The sequence below is a fragment of the Argentina silus genome (genome assembly GCF_951799395.1).
Source record: "Argentina silus genome assembly, chromosome: 5".
NCBI classification, from domain to species: Eukaryota; Metazoa; Chordata; class Actinopteri; order Argentiniformes; family Argentinidae; genus Argentina; species Argentina silus.
Window position 1 is genome coordinate 7,624,805 of NC_139659.1, and position 20,478 is coordinate 7,645,282.

The window sequence follows — 20,478 nt, forward strand, 5'->3', positions numbered from 1 at the left end:
CCAATCAGATAACTGCAAATCACGTGACTATCTTTCCATATATGGGCATCTTGCCATGTATTGGGGGGAGAATACTGAAGGGTTTTACCAACTACAATACATACCAAAAGTATTTGGGGAATTAAAACAACATAAAGTGGTGAAATCAGCTGTTTTGACTGTTTGCATACAGTCTAATTTTTACATAGGTCTATCATGCAGTTGTTACATTCTGCTTTTTACATGCTTTTCTGTCAAGAACTACAAGCTTGCAGAAGCCTATGTTAGACATAATTTTAGAACCGTCTGTTGGTGGTTACATGGTTACAATGTTAATCGGAAGTCTGATGTTGCTGAAGTACTGTTTTGAATTTGCACAATCAGAGCAAAAGACCACACAGGACAGTGTGGGCAATTGCCTTTAATTAATGAAAGGTAAAATGTACATACATTTTTACAAAATGAGGTAAACCAATGTTATTACAGATTTATTTACACAAATATATTGCTTGCTTGAGTTCTATGTGTACGTCTGCCATACTTTTACTGTACATTGAGAATTGAGCAAAGCATTATCAGTGTATTGTCTCTTTGAGTAGCAAGTAAAGCAGTATTTATTTAGCACGTCCTGCTTGTTATATGGTAGTCAGTCTTCCTGAGCTCTCATTGTTTTTCCCTCTAAACCATTTAAATGCAATTACAAAAGCCATTCATTCCTTCATACAAAATGCATATTATAACACTGTAATAAATCAAGATTAAGACATCATGTATCAGTAATCAGGGCTGTACATTGACTAGCGACTGACTATCTACAACTCTGACAATAATTATTATTTTGTGTTTACTTTGAATGGATTCAATATTCCATTACGCTTATTCTGAATTCTAGAGCTGTTTGCCCGTTCTGAGTTGCTTTAGCTACTTCCTCTCAGCCAGGTGACCAAACAGGAAAGAGGAAGTTGAGTCACAGTCTCTGTCTGAAATGACACCCTGTTCCCAATACTACAGTTCACTGATCACACCATAACACACCATAAGTAGTGATCAAAAGTAGTCCACACTATAGAATATAGGGTGTCATTTGATATATTTCATATATATTTCATGATATATTTAATAATATTTCAATCTTTTTCCTCACAGTCACTTCACAGTTCAGTTCACAGTGTCATGGTTGGTGTTGGTTCTTCCTGCTGGGTCCAGCAGACCCTATATATGAGATGATCTGGTTCTGGGTTCTGTATCCTTACACCTTGCTCTTGGCCTTCTTCTGTAGGCGGGTCCTGGTGGGCTCGGTGAGGACCAGAGGCTCCTGGATCACCATGGCGGGGTACCTTCTCGCCATCATCTCCACCTCCACCTTCTGTCCTACGGAGCAGAGCTCCACAGGCAGGTAGGCGAAGGCCAGGCTCTGCTGGGTGGTGTAGCTGTAGGCCCCAGACGTCGTGTTCCCAACCACCTGACATAGACCGTTTAGGAGAGTTGTGGTGGTCATGAGAAACAATGCAGCTTGTAGGATTGATATCATATTTGTTTTCTTTACAAACAGAGAACATTTTATGATGATGCAAGGGCACTCACACACACACACACACATATTCACTCAAAGAGTCATATGTAAGCACACACACACACACACACACACACACACACACACACACACACACACACACACACACACACACAGCTCACCTTGCCATTGAGCCAGATGGTCTCATTGCCCTCAGGGTCGACATCATCCGTATCCATGGTGATGTAGGACAGCTTCCTCTTCAGGCCCTTGGCCTTGATCTCCTGCAGGGCTGCCTTCCCAATGAAGTCTGCAGGCTGGGGATACAGGGAGAACATTCAATTAGATATGCTCAAGAAATAAACGTTTGCACACCTGAAGTTGTGTGTTTATTCATAGTTGGGTTAAGAGGTGAAAACTATGATCTTGGTGAATGGACTCATTAATGAAGTTCATGAAAGTCTTGTTACCTAAATGTGAATAAAATATAACTTTGAATGTACACTCACCGGCCACTTTATTAGGTACACCTGTTCAACTGCTTAGTAACGCAAATATCTAATCAGCCAATCACATGGCAGCCACTCAATGCATTTAGGCATGTAGACATAGTCAAGACGACCTGCTGAAGTTCAAACCAAGCATCAGAATGGGGAAGAAAGGTGATTTAAGTGACTTTGAACGTGGCATGGTTGTTGGTGCCAGACGGGCTGGTCTGAGTATTTCAGAAACTGCTGATCTACTGGGATTTTAACGCACAACCATCTCTAGGGTTTACAGAGAATGGTCAGAAAAAGAGAAAAATTCTCTGGGCGAAAATGCCTTGCTGATGCCAGAGGTCAGAGGAGAATGGCCAGACTGGTTCGAGATGATAGAAAGGCAACAGTAACTCAAATAACCACTCGTTACAACCAAGGTATGCAGAAGACCATCTCTGAACGCACAACACGTCGAACCTTGAAGCAGATGGGCTACAAAAGGGGGTCCAACCTTGTACTAGCAAGGTGTACCTAATAAAGTGGCCGGTGAGTGTATATCTATGTCTAACCAAGAAGCATAATAGGTAGAAATGTGTTAGTCTGGTGGGTCTAGTACTGCAGTGTGTGTGTGTGTGTGTGTGCAGTGTGTGTGTGTCCTCTCCGCGAGCCCTCACCACTGGAGTCCCCCAGGGCTCCATCCTAGGGCCCTTACTGTTTTCCCTTTATACCAAATCTCTTGGCTCGGTAATTTCCTCACATGGTTTCTCCTACCACTGCTACGCTCAACTCTCAACTCTTTTTCTCTTTCCCTCCCTCTGACTCACAGGTGGCAACAGGTGGCAACACGTGTCTCTGCAGACATTTCTGCTTGGATGTCAGCCCACCACCTCAAGCTCAACCTTAACAAAACTGAGCTGCTCTTCCTCCCTGGGAAAGCCTGCCTCGCCTATCGGGCAGCAAAGGGAACAGCCCCTCCCTACTTGCAAGCAATGGTCAGCCCCCAAACCCCTGCCCGATCACTCCACTCTTCCACCTATTTCCCACTTTTGTCAGGACTGCAGTCACTACCTATCTTCCGCCGTAGATTGAAGACCCATCTCTTCAAGCTACAAGACCTCTTCATCCCCACTACCCCCCTGTACAGTTTCTCTACTGTAAATAAATAAATAAATAAAATAAAAAAGTGCAGTATCCTTCTTCTAGTATTGTGACTGCCAATGACCCCTGGTATATTTATTTTTCTTATGATGACTAATGGATAGATGATTCACTCACTTAGAAAAAATGCATATGTTGTAAGTCGCTTTGGGTAAAGGCTTCTGCTAAATGCCAAAAATGCCAAAATGTAAAAAAATATTTACATAAGTATCCTAAACTGGTTACATGGCCACAATGTATTGTAATGTAATACAGACGTGACGCTTGGCATTCAGGCCAAAGATCTTGGTTTCATCAGACCACATAATCTTGTTTCTCATGGTCTGAGAGTCCTTTACATGGCCACAATCTGGATATGCACCATAGGGTTTTATTAGAAGTCTCAATACCAAAATCTGTCACACACACATAAAGTAGCTGAATGGTTAAAATAGATCAATGGGTACCTTGTTCAACTTAATGAAGTAGTCCAAGCCAGCCTCCAGAGGATTTGTATCACAGTTCATCTGAGAGGGGACAAAAAGTCAAATCCCAAAATGACTTGGTTATGTGAAGAATTCACTGAGAAATGCAGGGATATCTATAGTGTGTGTGTGTGTGTGTGTGTGTGTGTGTGTGTGTGTGTGTGTGTACCTCTGCTCCCCAGCCTCTGAAGCCCTTCTCCAGTCTCAGTGAGGACATGGCGTAAGTGCCAAAGTTATCAATGCCCTCGTCCTGTCCTGCTGCCATGATGGCCTCGTATACAGCTGCCATGTTCTTCTGGTCAATGTACAGCTCCCAGCCCAGCTCACCTAAAGACATACAGTACACACATCACATGCCAGGCCTGCTTGCCCGCTGCCACGCGCGCACACATGCATGCACGCACGCATACACACACACACACACACACACACACACACACACACACACACACACACACACACACAGCTTTCATCAGCCCACCTGTGTAGGAGATCCTGATGGCTCGTAGGGGGATGCCAGCCAGTTGGATAGGTTTGCAGTGGAGGAACTTGAAGCCTGCGTCACTCATGTCTTCCTTTGTCAGTTTCTGAAGAACCTTACGAGAGTTTGGTCCAGCCACACCCAGCACCCCTATGTCCTCTGTCACGTTAGAGATGTCCACGTCATACTCACCATCAGCTGCCTCCCTCTCTATCCATCTACAATTACATTTTACAACATCAAGACAGTAAATTGACCAAGTGCACTGTGGCTGCAGATTCTCTGACTCACAGTCCCCCCTACCACCACTGGGGGGCAATATAGAACATCACCAGGGTGCCTATCTCAGGGTGTGAGAGAGAGTTGGATATAAGGGAATTAGAGATTAATGTTTTAATATGATGCTTCGCCATTGGATCAGAGAGGGGGCCGTTACATTACCAGCTGCTGTGAAAGGTTGGGTTGCTGGGACATAGAACTCTGTGTTCCCAGTTTATGGGACAGCTTGAGCCTACACATGGTTAATTATGCTGTGGACAATGTATGTGTTGTACTTCCATGGGTGTGGCTGTTTCTGTTTTTCTTTTTGTGTGTGTGTGCTTTGTGCTTGTGTGTGTGTGTGTGTGTGTGTGTGTGTGTGTGTGTGTGTGTGTGTGTGCACGAGTGCGTGTGCGTGTGTATACATGCGTGCATGTGTGACTAACCTGAGGTCGTGCAGCTCTGAGCCTGAGCCTGTGATGAGGAAGAATTCTCCAGGTGCGAGCTGGGTAATGGTAACCTCAGCGTAGACTCTCCCAGTAGGAGTCAGCATGTGGCTGACGTTAGTCAGGCCCACCTGATCAACACAGAGGACAAAAACAGAGCTGTCAGTCTCAGACACACAAAAGTCTGTTTTTAAATACACTGCACCATCCAACCATCCAACCTAAAAAAGGCTGGCATGCACACAATAAACTCAATAACCTCAATAATTCTGCGGAATCAAACAAGGAACAAACAAGAGGTTTGTTTCTGTTGTGACTTCCCTTATGACAGAGATACGTGCTTAGGCTGAACTGGACCACTTGACTGGGGGGGGGGGGGGGGGGGGGAGTTGTCTCCTCACCTTAGGCATAGTGTTGGCAAACAGGCGGTCCAGCAGCTTCTGTGAGTCCTTCCCCTTCACCATGAACTTGCCGAAAGGTGTCAGGTCGACCACTCCCACCTTCTCCATCACTAACTTACACTCCCGTCCCACCGGTCCAAACCAGTTAGTACGTTTGAAGCTGGGCCTGGAACACAACACAACATAACACACAGACATTATTTCTTAGTTTTATATTGAATCAAATCCTCAGATCAATGCCTAGAGCTAGAGTTGTCCATGTGGATCTCAAGTTAAGATTTGGTCCATGACTCTAGCTTGCTAAGCTTATAGTACTACAATAATATACAGTGCATTCGGAGTATTCAGACCCCTTCACTTTTTCCACATTTTGTTATGTTACAGTCTTATTCTAAAATGGATTCAATTATTTTTTTCCCTCATCAATCTACACACAATACCCCATAATGACAAAGCCAAAACAGGTTTTTAGAAATATTTATAAAAATAAAAAACTGAAATATCACATTTACAAGTATTCAGACCCTTTACTCAGTACTTTGTTGAAGCACCTTTGGCAGCGATTACAGCCTCAAGTCCTCTTGGGTATGACACTACAAGCTTGGCACACCTGTGCCAAGTTTGTTTCTCCCATTCTTCTCTGCAGATCCTCTCAAGCTCTATCAGGTTGGATGGGGAGCGTCGCTGCACAGTTATTTTCAGGTCTCTCCAGAGATATTCGATCGGTTTCAAGTCTGAGCTCTGGCTGAGCCACTCAAGGACATTCAGAGACTTCTCCCGAAGCCTCTCCTGCATTGTCTTGGCTGTGTGCTGGCTGTGTGCGTTGTTGTCCTGTTGGAAGGAGAACCTTCGCCCCAGTCTGAGGTCCTGAGCGCTCCGGAGCAGGTTCTGACTCCCTCGATCCTGACTAGTCTCCCAGTCCCTGCCGCTCAAAAACATCCTCACAGCATGATGCTGCCACCACCGTGCTTCACCGTAGGGATGGTATTGGCCAGGTGATTGCCTGGTTTCCTCCAGACGTGACGCTTGGCATTCAGGCCAAAGAGTTCAATCTTGGTTTCATCAGACCAGAGAATCTTGTTTCTCATGGTCTGAGAGTCCTTTTGGTGCCTTTTGGCAAACTCCAAGTGGGCTGTCATGTGCTTTTTTACTGAGGATTGGCTTCCATCTGGCCACCCTACCATGAAGGCCTGATTGGTGGAGTGCTGCAGAGATGGTTGTCCTTCTGGAAGGTTCTCCCATCTCCACAGAGGAACTTTGGAGCTCTGTCAGAGTGACCATTGAGTTCTTGGTCACCTCCTTGATGATGGCCCTTCTCCCCCTATTGCTCAGTTTGGCCGGGCGGCCAGCTCTAGGAAGAGTCTTGGTGGTTTCAAACTTTATTTTAAGAATGATGGAGGCTACTGTGTTCTTGGGGACCTTCAATACTACAGAATTTTTTTTGTACCCTTCCCCAGATCTGTGCCTCGACACAATCCTGTCTCGGAGGTCTATGGACAATTCCTTCGACCTCATGGCCTGGTTTTTGACAGGTGTGTTCCGTTCCAAATCATGTCCAATCAATTGAATTTACCACAGGTGGACTCCAATCAAGTCGTAGAAACATCTCAAGGATGATCAATGGAAACAGGATCCACCTGAGCTCAATTTCGAGTGTCATAGCAAAGGGTCTGAATACTTAGGTAAATGTGATATTTCAGTTTTTTATTTTTAATAAATTAGCAAACATTTCTAAAAACCTGTTTTTTGTTTGTCATTATGGGGTATTGTGTGTAGATTGATGAGGAACATTTTTTATGATGTTGATAAAATGTGGAAAAAGTTAAGGGGTCTGAATACCATTACATCATAAGAACTGGGTTCATATACAGGCAATTTGAAAGCTTTACATATGGAACATTGTATCTCCATATACCAATATGATACAAATGATGAAAGATTTGAAAGCGCACAAAGAATGATAAAATCCCTGAGCCAAAAGCCTAATCAGCACCCGATAGTGGGCCAATTGGAGCGTTACCCTGTAAGGTTTGATAGCCCAAACATGGAAGGTTTCTAAACAAATACTTCAAAGACACCACAAACAAACACATGGTGCACACTCCATCTGTACAGTGCCAAGTACAGGATGGCACCAGTTATTTCCGCGTGGTGTTGAATATGAGGAACGGTTCTGGGTTTTTTTGGTGTTCTCTCTAAATGGTTCTATTGTGCTCATGGCTGGAGGGATCTCTTAAATAACGTGCGGTGAGCTCATCTCACAACGACCTCATTGGGCTGGCTGATATATTTACGGTGTCTGGGTGCATAAGCATTGTGTGTGTTTATAGGTGAATGTGTTATGTGAATCTGTTTGTGTGTGTGTGTGTGTGTGTGTGTGTGTGTGTGTGTGTGTGTGTGTGTGTGTGTGTGTGTGTGTGTGTGTGCGTGTGCCGCTGTGAGTGATTGTGTGTGTGTGCAAGTGTGAGTGGACATGTGGTCTCTCACTCCAGCACTGTGCTACTGCAAAGCAGGGAGAACTGACAAGCCAACCCACCCCGCGTACCCTCTCCCTCCGCCTCCCTCTCCATCCCGAAAAGAAAGAACACTGAGTCCTTGAACATTCTAACACACACTCTGGAACACACAGCTGCACCGTACTAAACCACATTGCTACTATTCAACGGCTCACTCGACCCACAAACCCCTTCTCTGCTACTGTCTGCCATAACTATTTAATCTCTGATTTGTCTGTGTGTGTGTGTGTGTGTTGTGTGTGTGTGTGTGTGTGTGTGTGTGTGTGTGTGTGTGTGTGTGTGTGTCTGTGCATGTGCGCCTGTGTGTGTTATTCTCTGGTGTCTTCACACTAAAAAACAAGAAATGGAGAGAGGACACTAGAACCGCGTACAAAGGTGATTTGCCAGCTGCAGATATGAATGTTATATGTTCCAAAGTCATGCTATTCTATACATTGAACTCTATACGAACCATACTGGCAACATCCTTCATTACTCTCCACTGGCACAAAGGTCAGTTTCTTCGCTGTAACTGCAGCTCCACCACAAACCATTATGGTCATGGTCAGATGAAGATAATTGGATGGTGAAATTGTGGTAACTGATTATGGTGGGAGTCTATGGAAGACATATACTATATCTCCAGGCCTCAAGGACTGCAGTCCGGCTGTTTTTTGTATCTCAATGCCTTTTTATTGACTGGTGATTGTCACTGAGTGACCAGAGATCGCATGGCTCGAGGACCAACACTTTGGACTGTCTGCTGGTTTATGGTGTGACAATGTTTGACATTGACACTGACTGACCAAAGTTACTGTCGTACTGCTGATGTTGATGGTGATACATTGTAGAGTGGAAACACGCTACAACAGGGTGGTTGAATGATCGAAGAAACTAGAGCTCGGTGGGGGTGTCTGTCTTACTTGTAACCAACATCGTCTCCAGGTTTGTAGAACCAGTGAGGCTGCTCCCAGCCAGAGTGGAAGCCCATGGAGGCCTTCCCCTTCAGCAGCTCATACACTCCACTGGTCCTCTGGGTGGGACGACCGGCAAAACGCTCCTCTTTGGGATGCCCCACTGAGAGCGAGGAGAAGGACATGTTTATCTTCAGAGGATATACAGACTCTGTTGATTGGCTGTTGGCTCAAATGTGGGCTGTGTGAAACATCAATTTTAGTCAGTTCAGGGGCCGGTTTGCCAATTGCCCGGTTTGCTCTTTGGGGGGTGAAATAATAATTTACTCACCCACGTTGTTGAAGCCATAGGACTCCCTGGCCTTGGCACACATGTAAGGCACGGTGGTCCATTTGCCATAGCGGTTGGGGTCACACTCAATCAGGTCATAGGGGGGCTCTCCAGTCCGGATCCAGTCACTCAGGAACTTGCCAATGCCGCCAGCATGGATAACTCCATACCTGGAACATCACATGATACATTAATCAGCCAATGCCGTAAGCTTCTTAGTTACCACTTCAAACTCAAGTAAGCTCCAATGAAAAGGCTCTGAACACACACACACACACACACACACACACACACACACACACACACACAATCCCTCCAGTGTATACCCAAATCCAATGGCAGTCCAGTAGTTGTGAACCCCCTGGAATGGCCCAACCATGGGCAGCAGGTCAGGGGTGTATGTGATTGGTCCGGACACAATATTGATGATGTCAGCATCCTTCAACACAGGCACCATCTCCATGGCCATCTCCACATGGTCCATGATCCTGTCCAGGTCCGACTCAAACAGCTCCTTACCAAAACCTGTCAAAACCACAACACAGAGGAGTATGGGTCAGACCGACTGACAGGAAGAGAGAAATGAGACAGACAGACAGGCAGGCAGACAGACAGACAGGCAGACAGACAGACAGACAGACAGACAGACAGACCTGGAGGCACTCCGTCTCTGACCCAGGAGTCCTGCAGCACCATCTTCTCCTCTCTCTCGTAGGGTCCAAACAGCAGGCCGTCCCTCTCCTGGCGGAGGTAGTAGGATCCATCCAGGTCCCTGATCACCGGCAGCTCTGTCTTCAGGGCTTTCACCTCAGGCACCGTCGCCGTGACTACATATTGGTGATGGACAGGAATGGTGGGGTGCTCAAAGCCAACCAGGTTGCCCACCTCCCGGGCCCAGAAACCTGTCAACATATAAAATAATGACAATGAACTTAACTGATACTCTCACTTTCGTGTTTATGAGCTACCACTAATAGGAATAACTTTCAAATGGCAGCCAGGGAACTGATTTTATTAGAGTAATAGTGATTATATCATCTTAAAGACTTTCAAAGTGGTGTGTGGAGAACAAGGAAGCAGTTAACACACAGACACACAAACACAGTGGGGAGCGACAAAGACTCTAGTCTGGTGTAAACAGCCATTACTGTTCTGCTCCAGTCTCCACCACAAGGAAAGGAAAACAAGGTTAAGAATAGATCCTTTCACTTAGACTTTCTGCACTCTACCAACCCAGCCCAGCGATTTAACTATATAGAAACGAGTTACTTCATACTGTAGGATTGAGAAATTATAATCTGTGAATGTGTGTGTGTGTGTGTGTGTGTGTGTGTGTGTGTGTGTGTGTGTGTGTGTGTGTGTGTGTGAGGGGTGTATGCAGATGTTGGAGTCAATGAGCGAAATTGTGAAAGGCAAATGCTCACACACGCCATGGGTAAAAGACAAGTTGGAAGGCAGGGTGCAGAGTGAGAGCATGTCTGTGTCACACACTCAGCAATGATGTTCAAAGCCCACAGATTAACACTAATAGAGTTAAGAGTCTCACTATGGCTGCACAGCTGAGAGCTGGATAGGACTGTGTCTGTCTGCACTGCTGATTCACTTTGCTATGAATATGAAGTCTCACTCTTTTTATAGAGTTTATAGAGTCATTGGTATTTTACTGTTGCAATATTTTTCAAAGAACAACCAAGTCTACAGCCAAGTCTACAGTAAAGCAAATGCTTAAGTTCATACTGCATTACCTTATCTAACAGTTCAGGAAAGGCCTCAGGTTAGAGTAGGAACCAATCGATTCACAGGGCCCTAGATACACCCATTAGACAACACCACTAACTCAATACTATACTGACTTCTGTCAACATACAGTATAGCGTTATACAATGTTTGTATACAGATTTATAATGAGACAGTTGTAAAATACATCTAAAATAAAAAATAAAGTAACATAAACTATGGCATAACCTATGTGTACACTGAATAACCAGTATAGGGCGGCTGCTAGGCTTCTGGTATTCAGCCAGACAGCAAATATTATGAATTCTGGGGTGAAAGTGGAACATGTGTCCCCTGCTACTGTGGAAGAGCCCTGGTGCCTTTCATTACAGCTGCTTGTCCCCACAGGGACTGGCCACAACCCGCCCAAACCAGTTGTGAGTAAGGACAAATGTCACAGGCCTGGTTGTTGACTTCTGCTACGTTCTGCTGAGTTGCAAGTGTGCCTCATGCTGAGTGTAATGCCTTCCACGACTGAATGTATCAGTTTCATTCACCCCAATTCATTTTCAGTTTTTTCCATCCTCAAGATGGGCAGCCAGTCAGCGCAATGGACAAACAGCTCAAAACATTCCCCTCTCGTGGCTTCCTAGCCCCTTTTTGACAAATATTAGGGGAGGGTTTATCTCTATTTGGAATCTTACCACATTTATCCAAATATATATTTGGTTTCCCTCAGATATCTGTGTCAAGTGGTCAAGTAGTTAACTTGCATACCAGCAGCAACATACAGCTACAACACATACAGTATGCAGAACGGTGGAAACATGTATGCCTGTATTAGGATTCTGATTCCTGTTACATGTTTGTTACATATGTGTACTGTGTTCTGAGGCCGGGGTAAAGGCTGCCATGTCCCAGTTGTGCATAAGGGCAGAGCTGTCGAGGAGCACATGTTTACCAGACCCCAGCAGCAAACAAGGCCGTTCCACAGGTCCTCCCTGGCATAGTCCTCCAATGAATGGACTCTGTCATCCACTTCAAATGGAGCTACTTTTGAAACAAGCTAAGCAATGTCCACAGCACCACCCCTCTAACAAACCCTCCTCCCTCACATGTTTATGAGCACAAGTGATAACGTGATAAGAGATGAAGCAGGGTTTTTTTTCTCTCACTATGAAACACATTAGTGTCCATGAAGTGAAGAATTGGGGTATGTCTAGCTATTAAACATAGTACATATGGCTACCAATTAGGACATACAAATAAGAGCAATGCACTTATTTCATCTCCTGTTTGGGCTCCTCTGTTAATTAGCATTCACTTCATTCAGCGCCTCAGTGGATCTTCCCCCTCTGGATTCATTAGCAAGATGACCAGAATGGTGAAACTGATCCTTTGGGGGTGACACATTCTGAGGAACATGACCCTTAACAGTATTATGGCATCTGATCGGTCAAGGTGCCAAACAATTGTTCCAGGAAGTGGGGGGAGCAGTGTTTGAACCCTCTCCACCAATGGGGCAAACGATGGGAGCGAAAAACACAGAAATAAAGTAAAAGGAAAGAGTGTGTGGACATTGACAGCAATGGTCGATATGAAGCTGGAGCACAAATAAGAAAGAATAAAAGGGACAGCGGAAGGGGGAGATAGTGAGGGGATGAGTGTGAGAGGAAAGAGAGGGAGCGATGGAATGGGGTGAATGTGGGAGTTAAAGGAGGGTTGGAGATAGATGTGTCTCACAGGAATGCTACACCAGCGCCTCAGGATCTGCTTTCACATGGGAGTTATTTCTGCAGCCTGCAGATCCATCAGGCGTAAATCAGTGAAACACACACATACACACACACGCACATGCACACACACACACACACACACACACACACACACACAAACACACACACACACACACACACACACACACACAAACACACACACATTTCCCTGCACCTTATGCAACTCACCCACATATTGACACCAATAAGACATGGGTGGTATGGAGGGCTACATTGAAGGACAATGGAAAAAGAAAGAGTGGAAGAAAGAAATGCACAGCTGCTGGGTACATGTTTTCATGGGTTATATGATGAGCTCACTTCCCATTGTTTTAATTGCAAACCCACTTCAGTTTTGCTGCATAACCACCTCAGCTCTGGGATGTGTATGGTAGACAGGGAGTATTCCCTGGAAGTGGGCATCTCTCACTAAAACAATATGCAACAGGGCAGAGACTGCTATTACCCTCTAATCACCATAACCATTGTGATACCAGGGCTGGTCCCACAGATCCAAGCAATGCTTCCAAAACAAGGAAAAACAAGTCTACCGCAAACTAGTGTGGCTTCTCCAGCGCAGGGAAATGAATGAGAGATTTGATGCCTAAGGAGTGCACTTTGGGTTGTACTACTGTCAGTAGTAGGGGGTCTATGTTTCTCAAACATAAATGTAGGTTCAATGGTTGTGTGACCTGTAACTTTACCCTATCTATCAGCAGGGATGGCTATGGTCAATATCTTCCCCCACATTCTTATCTAAACACAAATATGTTTACATAACAGATCACTGCAGAGCCACTACACTCTTTAGTCCTGACCCACATGTTACGGACGTAGTGTTCCACAGCCATTATACTTCACTCTTGGAAAATAAAGTTATTTCTGCATTAGTCAAACATTATAAATCTAGTGGGGTCTCAAACAACTGCAGTTCAACCACAGGGTTGCATTTTAAACCCCCCATCCGACATTGGGACATTCCCATTGTACCTTGACTAAGTGATTTCACTGGACTTCAGCTGTATGTGTATCTATTCTGACATTTTGCCAAGAACAATGTGAAGAACCCTTGCTGGAATGTCTCCCCTCTGCACACTGTGAGCCTCATGCAAAGCAATTATACTCTGGAGAATTCACTGCAGCTTGAGAAATCCTAACTTCACCATGGCGTCATGTCTCATCATCTGAGGGGAAGATCTCTGCAGAAACTGAGTCAGGTTCTGCAAATGTCCTGTTGGATGTGTATGCATTCAGCACGTGCTGACTATCGATCAGCTGCTATACAGTATGTTAAATCCATAGACCCATTGGCTAAATCATGTCTTTCAACAGGCAAAAGCCTGAGAAAACTGAGATTTAGTTTCATAGCCTGATTCACCAATGCAATGTGGTTGCTGTAATTCAGCTAAGCTAGCTTCTAAAGGGTCAAGCTCGCTATCGTTTGACCGATGGAAATACTAGGTAGGAGTCCCCCTTAACTACAAATTCATGGACTTAAAGAAAACATTGCAGTTTGCAGAGAGAGGGACCAAAAACCATAGCCCAGCCTTGAGGAGTCAGACATAGTTTGTTCTTCAGAACAAAAAAAAAATTGGCATCAAAATGTGAAACGTCCGTTGAGGAGGCGTGCGAGCCGCTGCTCTGTGATTGGGTAAAACCTGAACTGTTGGCTTGTTTGGATTGGCTGATGAGCAGGCCGACGGCAAGTGGCCAGAAAAGGTCCACAATATTAATGGGTTTAGCAAAGCCAGTGCAGAACCTACAGTGTGCACTCCTTCAGAGACCCATAAAATAGTAGCAATTTTTTTTTGCATGCAGCTGCAAAAAGACTTTGTTATGCAAGTTCTATGATAGTAGTGACAGACCCTGTCTCCCCATCAAATGCTCACATAGTATACCTTTTTCATGTGTGTGTTCAAATCATTTGGAGGGACCATGAGAAGCCAACTACATACACTCTCATACCATTGCAAAGTTTCCATAAAACGTGTGCATGAGTGCATATGCCATTCTCACACCCCCTCATTTATTGATTGCGTATTTGCTGCAGGACACTCATCACTTCATGACTACATACAGAGAGAGAGAGAGAGAGAGAGAGAGAGAGAGAGAGAGAGAGAGAGAGTGAGAAAGAGAGAGAGAAAGAGAGAGAGAGAGAGAGGAAGAGAGAGAGAGAGAACGAAGGGGAGAGAAAGAGGGCGAGAGAGAGGGCAAGAAGAGAGAGTGAGAGAGGGAGATAGAGAGAAAGAGAGAGAGAGAGAGAGCGAGAGAGAGAGAGAGAGAGGGGGGGGGGGGAGATTAAGGAGAATTCCTGAACTTTGCTGAATAAACAGCAGCAGAAGGAAAATAGCAGTATTTGCCAACAAAATCCTCACAGAACTGGTATGACCCTGTTCAAACCCTGTAAGAATGCGTGCCTCTTTGGTCAAAGGTCTCTAATATGTTCTGCAGCCTATCTCTGATATGACAGAGACTTCTGAGTTCAGTATTCACCCAAACCAAACAAAGACTAAGAATGAGCTCACTCCTTAATAATGTGCGCACATTAACTTTTATTTACCTCTGTCCTCTAAATTGAGATATTGAGATGTTGAGGTCTACTTCTCATACCATCTCCATTTAACAGATGTGTGTGCTCTCATTTTGAACAGATTAAGTGCCTTATATTCAAACAAAACTAATAGAAACGGTAAGTTGGTTGAAAAGACATTCTCTGTTGCAACAATAACCTGGGGAGGAGTTGCAGAAGAAAGATGCAACATTTATAAGATACTGTAGCAAGTCCCCCAACCCGGTCTGAATTGACATTATGCAGACACTATCTGTGACCCTTTGCAAAACTCGCAACATCATAAACTGAAGTTGTTTGTCCAATCCTTTTGGCCAGCTCTAAAGGTTTCTCAATCTGTTTCCAGTGAGATTACCATCAGACATGGCTAGAGAACTGTAAATAATGGGGTCATTTTTCTAAATGTATAAACTACTTGAATCGGATCCAACAAACATAACAACACCTTCTAAATCCCTACATGTGTTTCAGAACATGTAGATAGACCTACAGTAAATACTAAGAAACTAAATCCTTATATAATATGATTTCCTGTGCAATAACCATAAAGCCCTGGCCTATAGCTGAGCTGTATGGTCTCTACTTGGTGGAGAAAGAAGTGTGAGCAAACAGACATGTGAAAGGACAGGATCAATCATCATCTGCAAATAAACATAATAAACATAATCTGTACAATGTCCAAGTCTCTAGTATCTGAGCTTCCAGCAACACTGGTTTTTGATGTGTGCCTCTCAATGTCTCCTACAGTAAGGCCTGTTGTAAAGGGCATAATTTTGGTGCTACCTATTCCCAAAAGATGTGTCAATGTGTGTGTGCATGAAAGTGTGTGTGTGTGTGTGTTTGTGTGTGTGTGTGTGTGTGTGTGTGTGTGTGTGTGTGTGTGTGTGTGTATGTGTGAGTGTGTGTGTGTGTGTGTGAGTGCTTGTCTGTTTGGATATACCTGTGTGTGTATGTGTGTATTATTTGTGTGTGTTTTCGGTGTGTGAAGACACAGACCTGTGGCGTTGACGATGCGGTTGGCACGGATGGTCCCGTGGGGTGTCTGGACGTCCCACTTGCCCTCTGAGGTTGGCGTGAGGCCAGTGACCGGGGCAGGGTTGTAGATCTGGGCACCGTACATACGTGCCCCTGCAGCCATCGCCATGGTGAGGGAGTAGGGGTCAATGTGGCCATCTCCTGGGTTATACAGACCTGCAATCACCTGGGAGGGAGACAAACACATTACAATGAGAGGGAGATGTGGGGTTGAGGACTGATAGAATTGATAGAGGGTAATCCTGAACATGAACCCACTCACACACATTGGTCATTTGGGAAAACCTAGCACCTGATCTGTCCTACTTAAAAACAAAAGCAGTGAAAGTGTTATTTGTGCATGGTGCAGTCGTTGAGACCTTGTCCATGTTGAGCAGGGGGAAGAGTTCCTTGATCTTCTCTGGTTCAATGATCCACTGTGGAGTGGGGTGCCAGTGTGTGCGGGCCATCTGGTACCTCAGCTCGTCCACTCGGACTGTGCTGGAGGCGATACGGATACTGCCTGGTTGGTGGAAACCCACAGCCTACAGAAACAGAGAGAACACCAACATATGAAACACACAGAGATGCACACACACATATACTAAGAGACAAAGGACCTCATTCTTATTGTGCAGGAAGAATGCAAGTTTGGAAAGAATGTTGGGTCCAGTGTGTGTATTAGAATACACTATATTAGTGTGTGTATTAGAATATACTATATTAGTGTGTGTATTAGAATACACTTTTGCAACTTACCTGTAGAGTAAGCTCTTCCTGTGTACTCAGTACTTATTTACTTAATACTTACTGTGCAATGAATCAATCAACACCCTCTCAACCAATCAGAACTGAGAATGCAACTAAGATGTAATGTGAGGGTGCTTAGTGGCGTAGCACACTAATGCACTTAACACGTAATCGCAAGGTTCCTGGTTCGATTCCGACCCTCGACCTATCTTGCATGTCATCCCTCCTCTCTCTCCCATCCTTCCTGTCAATCTCTACTGTCTCTATCCCAATAAAAGCAGAAATGCCCTAAAAACATATACAAAAAATAAATAAAAAAAAGATGTAATGCAGTATTGTGTCCTCATGTGTGTGATGTGCAGCATACCTGTCCTGTCTCAGCCTCCAGGCTTTCATACAGCTTGATGCTGTCGTAGTGAACCTTCTTCAGGTTGATCCCAGGGTGATAGTATGTGGTCAGACCTGCCTGGAGCAGAAAACAAAGAAGTATAATGATAACACCTACAGCATTATATGAGGATAATACATACGGCAAAAAGGAAAACAATTCATCTTTGAACCCCAAAAAATTATTTGAAATCATGTTTTAAAGGATTTTTGTTGTGGTTGCGAATCTGCCACCTCTGGCCAGTGTGGTGAAATTCAGTTTGAAGTTCCAAACAACAACATCTTCCCATATAATAATATAACCGCCCTCCCCCCCCCTCCGAAATGGACTTGCAGTGTGAGACATTAGCTGTTGTTTCTGCAGGTATAAGGGATTTGAAGTGGCAGCTACCAGAGACAGAAAGGCAAACATAAGTTAGTGCACTTCCCTAGAACACCCCTGGCAGTAACAACATGTTTGTATGCAAGAGTGTATAGAGTGTCAGGTAGGACACTTTCCAAACGTTCATAAATGAAATATTTTATTCAAGTGGATATCATTGCCATATCGTTTCCAAATAACCATAGTCATTAAAACCATTAGAAAGCTTTTAGAAAGCTTGAATGTTACATACTGGACCTTTAAGTCATGATCAGGCCTTCTATTATGATAGCCACTGTGGGTCATGGTTATCCATATGTGTGCATGACCAGGTGAGTTCACAGTGATTACTGTGCGTAGCACCTGTGTTACTTGTGTCCTAACATAGAAAGAGAGGCAGGTTAGATAACACTGCTGAGATATTTGGCCTTCTGATATTTCTGTGTGCATAAAGGGAACATATTTACTATGCCACGTACAGTGATACTTGGAAAGGGTGGGTTGGAGGGGGAGGAGAGAAGTGGAGATGGGGGGGGGGTAAGTAGGGGGTAAGAGGTGAAAGTAGGACAGCTCAGCAGTACCATTATCCAGTTCATTTACCTCCAGCTCCAGTTCCTTGACAGCTGTCTTTGACGGCTCTGGGACAGCTACTGTATGACCCTGGTGAGTTTGTGAGGCTACTGACACCCTAACTGAGATCCGCTTACAGATTTCCATCTCTGTGTCTAGGAAATCTCTCTCCCACTCCCTCTCTAATAACTTCCACTATATCCCCATAATATCTTGGCTCTGATCTCTCCCGTATATGTATTCAGTCCAATAACTCCACTAATAATACCTCCAGTAAAGCAGTTCTTCAAGTGGACTATCTCTGACCTACAGCACTTCTTTCCCTCTCGTTGACCCATCTATCTATTATCCCCTGACCTCTCCCTCACCTGTTGCACAAGGTTCTAGGTCTGCCCTGATGTGCAAATTCTGAAATATAGGACTACTGACAATTACTCAATCAATGTACTGTATGTTGATTCAGCTGTTCCAACACTGAGCCAATACCATTGGCATTGAAAAACAAAACAGAGAACAAAAACAAGAGGAAGGAGGAGAAGAGGTAGGAGGACTGATCTGTTGACCTTAAACTCCGTTATTAGGTCTAGGTCAAGTAAACCACTGATTTAGTACCTCATTAATCTGGTCTAGTCCCAAATCTAACCTTGAGAAGGGTGAAAAACATCTGAACTACTGATACCTAAAGCGTGCCTAATTATTCCAAAACCTTTGATCAATCCCTGCATACACTCCACACTAGCCCTGACAACAGGTCCCTGATGTCCACCCTGATACCCTTCTTGTACCCCCTTTGTTCACCTACAGCATGCCATGTGGAGCCAGCTGTCAGTTCAGACTTCTCCAGGAGGACCACGTCCGTCATGCCACCCTTGGCAAGGTGGTAGGCCAGACTGACTCCCACACACCCTCCACCGATGATGACTGTGTCAGCAGTGTCCTTCCACCGCTTTCCCAACACCGTGGTCGCAGTGTCTCTGAAAGAAGGAGAGAGAGAGAGAGAGAAAGAGAGAGACAGAGAGAGAGAGAGAGAGAGAGAGAGAAATAAAGGAGGCAGAGAGTGATTGATTGATTGATTGATTGATTATTTGCTATATTGTTTATTTAGGTCAATAATACCTTCATGACTAACATTATAAGACTTATAAGAATCAGTGAAAAGTATCTAGACTATTATCAACAACACACCACTGTTATTACCTCACATAGCCCCTGAGGAGGAACACACGCTACCATGCGATTATTAGAACAGACTGACACATCAAAGTCAAGTGTAGATGATATCTGTTTGTCACATCTTCACAAAGTTAAAGAACATTATGGAGAGAGAAATCTCAACTGATCCGTTGTCTGGTATTGTCATGCGCTTATGCAAACTGAACACTTGTTGGAGAGACTGACTTTATTGTGATCAAAGGGCCCGTATACGTTGGAGCAGTCTTTAGAGTTCCAAGGGTGAGATGTGCAGAAACGGACAGGTTACTTTCCTGATAAAAAGAATTGTGTCTTACCCATTTTCAGCATGTTTTCGTGAAGTGCAGCTTATGCTCCGCAGTGAAAGCCGTGCTATTCCCCGATAAGCGGCCAAATCTCTCCGCAAGTGAGTGTTAATTGCATTAAATATCCTAGACATGGTTAAATTAATTAAATAACCAACAAAAACAGCTCAAAGCATACCAAGCCTTTATCTAATCCCTACCGCAAAGCAGACTACTACGACGGACACAATTTAGCATTTAGATTTCAGGGCACGCCCACAAGAGGAACCCAGTCAGGCAAGTTCCGAGCAAGATGACATATCACCTAAACATGAAAATAGGCTGAACCATCCCTTTAAGCACAGTGAAACTGTACTCAGATCCTCCCCGTCCAAATTCACTTTAACGTTAACGCTTTAGTGCTGTGGCTCAAAACGTAGGTCACTGCACTCCCTTCAATATAGATTAGAAGCCTCCAACACAATAATATATTGGGCAAACATCATTAATACATCATTAATAAAACAGAGTAGCAGTATTGGTTTGAATTGGTGTCACATTTAGTAAGGTGTACAAAACCAATTTTATTTTTGTGTAATCATTATATGTAATCATTTAGCTGTGTAGGCAATGCTTGCATAACATCTTTGAGTCAACATCAGCATAAGGCAAGGTGGATGATTAACCAAGGCCAGTGAGGTGTTATAACAAAATAACCCTTTTCACTTCACTTAGTGTGAAATTGAAAAACTAGTCATAACGCTAAGACATTCAATTCACAGTAGTTAATACAATTCTTACTCCATGTATGTAGCAAAGTTCCCAATGACTCTTTTCAGTGTGGACTTGAACCAGAGATTATAAATCGTTTTTATCAGTAGCAGTCCATGTATTGAATCCAGTCTGAACAAGCCATGGGGGGACGGTCATTCTATAGTTCAA

General features: G+C 44.2%; 1 protein-coding gene across 1 annotated transcript; it reads right to left on the minus strand.

The window, feature by feature from the left end:
• Positions 1–423: 423 nt before the first annotated feature.
• dmgdh (dimethylglycine dehydrogenase) lies at positions 424–19,746 on the minus strand. The gene is made up of 16 exons (XM_083669781.1): positions 19,570–19,746; positions 18,864–19,035; positions 17,111–17,209; positions 16,374–16,538; positions 15,976–16,180; positions 9,573–9,821; positions 9,246–9,444; positions 8,920–9,089; positions 8,598–8,751; positions 5,180–5,345; positions 4,779–4,909; positions 4,075–4,292; positions 3,763–3,920; positions 3,576–3,635; positions 1,675–1,809; positions 424–1,441 (listed from the first exon to the last, which is right to left on the minus strand). Exons 1-16 carry the CDS (start codon positions 19,689–19,691, stop codon positions 1,229–1,231), a joined length of 2,616 nt encoding a protein of 871 aa, XP_083525907.1. The 5' UTR covers positions 19,692–19,746; the 3' UTR covers positions 424–1,228.
• Positions 19,747–20,478: the final 732 nt, after the last annotated feature.